The following is a 7298-nucleotide window of genomic DNA, read 5'->3' as shown; positions in this document are numbered from 1 at the left end:
CCGGGTTACTTCCCACACGCCCTCTGCCCGGGTTACTTCCCACACGCCCTCTGCCCGGGTCCTTCCCACACGCCCCCTGCGCGGGTTACTTCCCACGCGCCCCCTGCCCGGTACCCACCTGCGGTTCTGCTGCCTGACCTGCTCCAGCTCGTACACCGTGTATGGCCGCTGCGAGCGGTGTGACGGCATCCCGGGGGTGTTGGGGAGAGACGGTATCCGCCTGTCCGGGTGAGGAGAGAGCACCATTACACGCCCGAGGGTAACGCCAAATCATTGGTAATGCACCGGGGGAGAGCATGGACATTCCCATTTATATAGGGTACAGCTATGGCATTTTATATAGGGTACAGCTATGGGATTTCCCATCCCATGGATCGCCCCTTTAATGTGATGGCAATGGATGTGCATTGCTGATTTTGTATGCACAGCACCCACCCCCCCCACCCAAAATATCGTTCCCACCGGGCTTCACACGAGACCCTTTATTTTACATATAGATCAGTGACACAGGACGCCCCGTTCCCCTAACCAGAGCGGGCGAGCCCATATCACTACCCCGAGCACACCCGGAAATAGCCAAAGGGGGGCTCCAGATTTGGGAGACAGGGAGATTGGGGGGCGGGGGGTGTTTTAACCCTTCCAAGACCAGCAGGGCCAAGAAAGGCCCTTATGGGGTGCGGGAGGGAAAGAGGGGGAGTTCCCAAGAGCTTACGGGGTGCGGGAGGGAGAAAGAGGGGGAGCTCCCGAGAGCTCACGGGGTGCGGGCTGAGAAAGGGGGGGAGCTCCCGAGAGCTCACGGGGTGCGGGCTGAGAAAGGGGGAGCTCCCGAGAGCTCACGGGGTGCGGGCTGGGAAAGGGGGGGAGCTCCCGAGAGCTCACGGGGTGCGGGCTGGGAAAGGGGGGGAGCTCCCGAGAGCTCACGGGGTGCGGGCTGGGAAAGGGGGGGAGCTCCCGAGAGCTCACGGGGTGGGCTGAGAAAGGGGGAGCTCCCGACAGCTCACGGGGTGCGGGGGGGAGAAACGGGGCTACTTACGGTCCCGGGACGGTCATATCCACGGCCCGGTCACAGGAGAGGCAGTGAAATCGGGCCATTAGTTGTCTGAGGGCGAGATGGAGGGTGGGGAGGTCAGAAAGGTGGGGGAAGATGGGTAGGGGGGGGGGAGAGATGGGTAGGGGGGGGAGAGATGGGTAGGGGGGGGGAGATGGGTAGGGGGGGGGAGATGGATAGGGGGGGGAGATGGGTAGGGTGGGGGGGAGATGGGTAGGGTGGGGGAAGATGGGTAGGGGGGGGGAAGATGGGTAGAGTGGGGGAAGATGGGTAGGGGGGGAGAGATGGGTAGGGTGGGGGAGATGGGTAGGGGGGGGAGATGGGTAGGGTGGGGGGGAGATGGGTAGGGTGGGGGAAGATGGGTAGGGGGGGGAAGATGGGTAGAGTGGGGGAAGATGGGTAGGGGGGGAGAGATGGGTAGGGTGGGAGAGATGGGTAGGGGGGGGAGATGGGTAGGGTGGGGGGAGATGGGTAGGGTGGGGGAAGATGGGTAGGGTGGGGGAAGATGGGTAGGGTGGGGGAAGATAGGTAGGGTGGGGGAAGATGGGTAGGGGGGGGGAGATGGGTAGGGGGGGGAAGATGGGTAGGGTGGGGGAAGATGGGTAGGGTGGGGGAAGATGGGTAGGGGGGGGGAAGATGGGTAGGGGGGGGAAGATGGGTAGGGGGGGGAAGATGGGTAGGGGGGGGAAGATGGGTGGGTGGGGGAAGATGGGTAGGGTGGGGGAAGATGGGTAGGGTGGGGGAAGATGGGTGGGTGGGGGAAGATGGGTAGGGGGGAGAGATGGCGGGTCAGAGGGGGGGGTGGGAAGAGATGGAGGGGTCAGAAGGAGAGGGGGGGAGAAAGGTCAGAGAGATGGAGGGATGAGGAGGGGGTCGGAGAGACGAGGAAGGGTGGGAGGGACAGGAGGGGTGGGAGGGGGTCGGAGGGACGAGGGGTGGGAGGGGGTCGGAGGGACGAGGGGTGGAAGAGACGAGAGGGGTGGGAGGGGGTGGGAGGGACGAGAGGGGTGGGAGGGGGTGGGAGGGACGAGAGGGGTGAGAGGGACGAGAAGGGTGGAAGAGGGTGGGAGGAGGAGGAGTGGGAGGGAGGAGGAGGAGTGGGAGGGACGAGGAGGGGTGGGAGGGACGAGGAGGGGTGGGAGGAACGAGGTGGGAGGGGGTCGGAGAGACGAGAGGGATGGGAGGGGGTCGGAGAGAAGAGAGGGGTGGGAGGGGGTCGGAGAGACGAGAGGGGTGGGAGGGGGTCGGAGAGAAGAGAGGGGTGGGAGGGGGTCGGAGAGACGAGGGGGGTGAGAGGGGGTCGGAGAGACGAGGGGGGTGAGAGGGGGTCGGAGAGACGAGGGGGGTGAGAGGGGGTCGGAGAGACGAGGGGGGTGAGAGGGGGTCGGAGAGACGAGGGGGGTGAGAGGGGGTCGGAGAGACGAGGGGGGTGAGAGGGGGTCGGAGAGACGAGGGGGGTCGGAGAGACGAGATGGGTGGGAGAGGGTCGGAGAGAAGAGAGGGGGTGAGAGGGGGTCGGAGAGACGAGGGGGGTGAGAGGGGGTCGGAGAGACGAGGGGGGTGAGAGGGGGTCGGAGAGACGAGGGGGGGTGAGAGGGGGTCGGAGAGACGAGGGGGGTCGGAGAGACGAGATGGGTGGGAGAGGGTCGGAGAGAAGAGAGGGGTGGGAGGGGGTCGGAGAGACGAGATGGGTGGGAAGGGGTCGGAGAGACGAGATGGGTGGGAGGGGGTCGGAGAGACGAGATGGGTGGGAGGGGGTCGGAGAGACGAGAATGGTGGGAGGGGGTGGGAGAAATTAGAGCGGTGGAAGGGACGGGGGGTGGAGGGACGGGGGGGTGGAGTGACGGGAGGTGTGGGAGGGAGGGTAGGGGTGGAAGGGCGTCGGAGAGATAGGGAGGGCCATGAGGGTCAAGCAAGATGGTTTACACACTCCATTTCAGCGCCTCCCCCTCCTCAGCATCTAAACCATCATCCCCCTTCCGTCTCCCCTATCCTGTGCTCCCCCCCACCCCCAGGCTCTACGTCTCCCCTATCCTGTGCTCCCCCTGTCCCTCCCGTATCCTGTCCCCCCCTCCACCCCCAGGTTCTACGTCTCCCCTATCCTGTGCTCCCCCTGTCCCTCCCATATCCTGTCCCCCCCCCCCCACCCCGGGCTCCGCGTCTCCCCTATCCCGTGCTCCCCCTGTCCCTCCCGTATCCTGTCCCCTCCCCCACCCCCGGGCTCCGCGTCGCCCCTATCCTGTGCTCCCCCTGTCCCTCCCGTATCCTGTCCCCCCCTCCACCCCCAGGGCTCCGCGTCTCCCCTATCCTGTGCTCCCCCTGTCCCTCCCGTATCCTGTCCCCCCCCCCACCCCCGGGCTCCGCGTCGCCCCTATCCTGTGCTCCCCCTGTCCCTCCCGTATCCTGTCCCCCCCCCCCCACCCCCGGGCTTCGCGTCGCCCCTCTCCTGTGCTCCCCCTGTCCCTCCCATACCCCCCCCAACCCCCGGGCTCCGCGTCGCCCCTCTCCTGTGCTCCCCCAATCCCTCCCATACCCCCCCCCCCCCACCCCCGGGCTCCGCATCGCCCCTCTCCTGTGCTCCCCCTGTCCCTCCCATACCCCCCCCCACCCCCGGGCTCCGCGTCTCCTCTATCCTGTGCTCCCCCTGTCCCTCCCGTATCCTGTCCCCCCCCCCACCCCCGGGCTTCGCGTCGCCCCTCTCCTGTGCTCCCCCTGTCCCTCCCATACCCCCCCCCACCCCCGGGCTTCGCGTCGCCCCTCTCCTGTGCTCCCTCTGTCCCTCCCATACCCCTCCACCCCCGGGCTCCGCGTCTCCCCTATCCTGTGCTCCCCCTGTCCCTCCCATACCCCTCCACCCCCGGGCTCCGCGTCTCCCCTATCCTGTGCTCCCCCTGTCCCTCCCATACCCCCCCACCCCCGAGCTCCGCGTCTTCCCTATCCTGTGCTCCCCCTGTCCCTCCCGTATCCTGCCCCCCCCCCACCCCCGGGCTCCGCGTCTCCCCTATCCTGTGCTCCCCCTGTCCCTCCCATACCCCCCCCCCACCCCCGGGCTCCGCGTCGCCCCTATCCTGTGCTCCCCCTGTCCCTCCCGTATCCTGTCCCCCCCCCCCCCACCCCCGGGCTCCGCGTCGCCCCTATCCTGTGCTCCCCCTGTCCCTCCCGTATCCTGTCCCCCCCCCCACCCCCGGGCTCCGCGTCTCCCCTATTCTGTGCTCCCCCTGTCCCTCCCGTATCCTGCCCCCCCCCCCACCCCCGGGCTCCGCGTCGCCCCTATCCTGTGCTCCCCCTGTCCCTCCCGTATCCTGTCCCCCCCCCCCACCCCCGGGCTTCGCGTCGCCCCTCTCCTGTGCTCCCCCTGTCCCTCCCATACCCCCCCCCACCCCCGGGCTCCGCGTCGCCCCTCTCCTGTGCTCCCCCAATCCCTCCCATACCCACCCCCGGGCTCTGCATCGCCCCTCTCCTGTGCTCCCCCTGTCCCTCCCATACCCCCCCCCACCCCCGGGCTCCGCGTCTCCCCTATTCTGTGCTCCCCCTGTCCCTCCCGTATCCTGTCCCCCCCCCCCACCCCCGGGCTCCGCGTCGCCCCTATCCTGTGCTCCCCCTGTCCCTCCCGTATCCTGTCCCCCCCCCCCCCCACCCCCGGGCTCCGCGTCGCCCCTCTCCTGTGCTCCCCCTGTCCCTCCCATACCCCCCCCCCCACCCCCGGGCTCCGCGTCTCCCCTATCCTGTGCTCCCCCTGTCCCTCTCGTATCCTGTCCCCCCCCCCACCCCCCGGGCTCCGCGTCGCCCCTATCCTGTGCTCCCCCTGTCCCTCCCGTATCCTGTCCCCCCCCCCCACCCCCCGGGCTCCGCGTCGCCCCTCTCCTGTGCTCCCCCTGTCCCTCCCATACCCCCCCCCCACCCCCGGGCTCCGCGTCTCCCCTATCCTGTGCTCCCCCTGTCCCTCCCATACCCCCCCCCCACCGCCCCTCTCCTGTGCTCCCCCTGTCCCTCCCATACCCCCCCCCCACCCCCGGGCTCCGCGTCTCCCCTATCCTGTGCTCCCCCTGTCCCTCCCGTATCCTGTCCCCCCCCCCACCCCCGGGCTCCGCGTCGCCCCTATCCTGTGCTCCCCCTGTCCCTCCCGTATCCTGTCCCCCCCCCCCCGCACCCCCGGGCTCCGCGTCGCCCCTCTCCTGTGCTCCCCCTGTCCCTCCCATACCCCCCCCCCACCCCCGGGCTCCGCGTCTCCCCTATCCTGTGCTCCCCCTGTCCCTCCCATACCCCCCCCACCGCCCCTCTCCTGTGCTCCCCCTGTCCCTCCCATACCCCCCCCCCACCCCCGGGTTCCGCGTCGCCCCTCGCCTGTGCTCCCCCCCTTACTTGCGAATGCCAGCGGCGTCGTCGGCCTCGTACTGCGGCGACCGCTCCTGCAGCTGCTTGCGCATGGACTTCCAGCGATCCTCCAACTGCTTCTTAAACGGGTCCAGCTCCATGCGGTCCAACTGCAGGGAGGCGGAGCCCAGCGGTGTTATACGCAGAGACGCGGTGCCGGCGGTGTTATACACAGAGACGCGGTGCCCGGCGGCGTTATACGCAAAAAAAAAAAACAAAAAAAAAAAAAAAAAAAAAAAAAAAAAACAAAAAAACAAACAAGAAAACAAAAAAAAAAAAAAAAAACAACAAAAAAAAACAAAACAAAAACAAAAAAAAAGCAAAGCAAGACGCGGTGCCCGGCGGTGTTATACACAGAGATGCGGAGCCCGGCGGTGTTATACGCAGAGATGCGGAGCCCGGCGGTGTTGTACGCAGAGACGCGGTGCCCGGCGGTGTTATACGCAGAGACGCGGAGCCCGGCGGTGTTATACGCAGAGACGCGGTGCCCGGCGGTGTTATACACAGAGATGCGGAGCCCGGCGGTGTTATATGCAGAGATGCGGAGCCCGGCGGTGTTGTACGCAGAGACGCGGTGCCCGGTGGTGTTATACGCAGAGACGCGGAGCCCGGCGGTGTTATACGCAGAGACGCGGTGCCCGGCGGTGTTATACGCAGAGACGCGGTGCCCGGCGGTGTTATACGCAGAGACGCGGTGCCCGGCGGTGTTATACACAGAGATGCGGAGCCCGGCGGTGTTATACGCAGAGATGCGGAGCCCGGCGGTGTTATACGCAGAGATGCGGAGCCCAGCGGCGTTATACGCAGAGACGCGGAGCCCGGCGGTGTTATACGCAGAGACGCGGTGCCCGGCGGTGTTATACGCAGAGACGCGGTGCCCGGCGGTGTTATACACAGAGACGCGGAGCCCGGCGGTGTTATACGCAGAGATGCGGAGCCCGGCGGTGTTATACGCAGAGATGCGGAGCCCAGCGGCGTTATACGCAGAGATGCGGAGCCCGGCGGTGTTATACGCAGAGATGCGGAGCCCGGCGGCGTTATACGCAGAGATGCGGTGCCCGGCGGTGTTATACGCAGAGACGCGGTGCCCGGCGGCGTTATACGCAGAGACGCGGAGCCCGGCGGTGTTATACGCAGAGACGCGGAGCCCGGCGGTGTTATACGCAGAGATGCGGAGCCCGGCGGTGTTATACGCAGAGACGCGGAGCCCGGCGGTGTTATACGCAGAGATGCGGTGCCCGGCGGTGTTATACGCAGAGATGCGGTGCCCGGCGGCGTTATACGCAGAGACGCGGTGCCCGGCGGCGTTATACGCAGAGACGCGGAGCCTGGCAGCGTTATACGCAGACACGCGGAGCCTGGGGGCGTTATACGCAGACACACGGTGCCTGGCAGCGTTATACGCAGACACGCGGAGCCTGGGACCGTTATACACAGACACGCAGAGCCCGGGGGCATTATACGCAGACACCCAGAGCCCGGGGGCATTATACGCAGACACCCAGAGCCCGGGGGCATTATACGCAGACACGCGGAGCCTGGGACCGTTATACACAGACACGCAGAGCCCGGGGGCATTATACTCCGATGCCACACGAGCAGGGCCCCCGGCCTCCTCACCTTGGTCTGCATCTCTAAGTTGATCTTCCCCAGCACCCTGTGCCAGTCCTGTTCGTGCTCGCTCACTCTGCCCAGCAGCTCCTGTATCATGTGACTCAGCTGCTCCGCTGTGGCATCAAACGTGGTTCGGCTGACCTTCCGCTCCAGGCCACGCTTATCTGCTTTCTGACACACGCGGGGACACGCGCACACACACACACACGCGGGGACACACGCGGGGACACGCGCACACACACACACACACACACACACACAC

General features: G+C 67.0%; 1 protein-coding gene across 1 annotated transcript in view; it reads right to left on the bottom strand.

The window, feature by feature from the left end:
• QRICH2 (glutamine rich 2) overlaps positions 1-7298 on the bottom strand; it is a 34374-nt gene that overhangs the window by 2238 nt on the left and 24838 nt on the right. The window contains exons 12-15 of the mRNA XM_075579598.1: positions 7043-7207; positions 5411-5532; positions 1034-1099; positions 119-220 (exon numbers count right to left, since the gene is read on the bottom strand). Of these exons, the coding sequence (XP_075435713.1) occupies positions 119-220; positions 1034-1099; positions 5411-5532; positions 7043-7207 (455 nt within the window). The remainder of the gene's footprint in view (positions 1-118; positions 221-1033; positions 1100-5410; positions 5533-7042; positions 7208-7298) is intronic.

The sequence above is a fragment of the Ascaphus truei genome, chromosome 22 (genome assembly GCF_040206685.1).
Source record: "Ascaphus truei isolate aAscTru1 chromosome 22, aAscTru1.hap1, whole genome shotgun sequence".
Taxonomy (NCBI): domain Eukaryota; kingdom Metazoa; phylum Chordata; class Amphibia; order Anura; family Ascaphidae; genus Ascaphus; species Ascaphus truei.
Note: the sequence above shows the minus strand (reverse complement) of the source record. Positions and strands in the feature narration are given on the sequence as shown.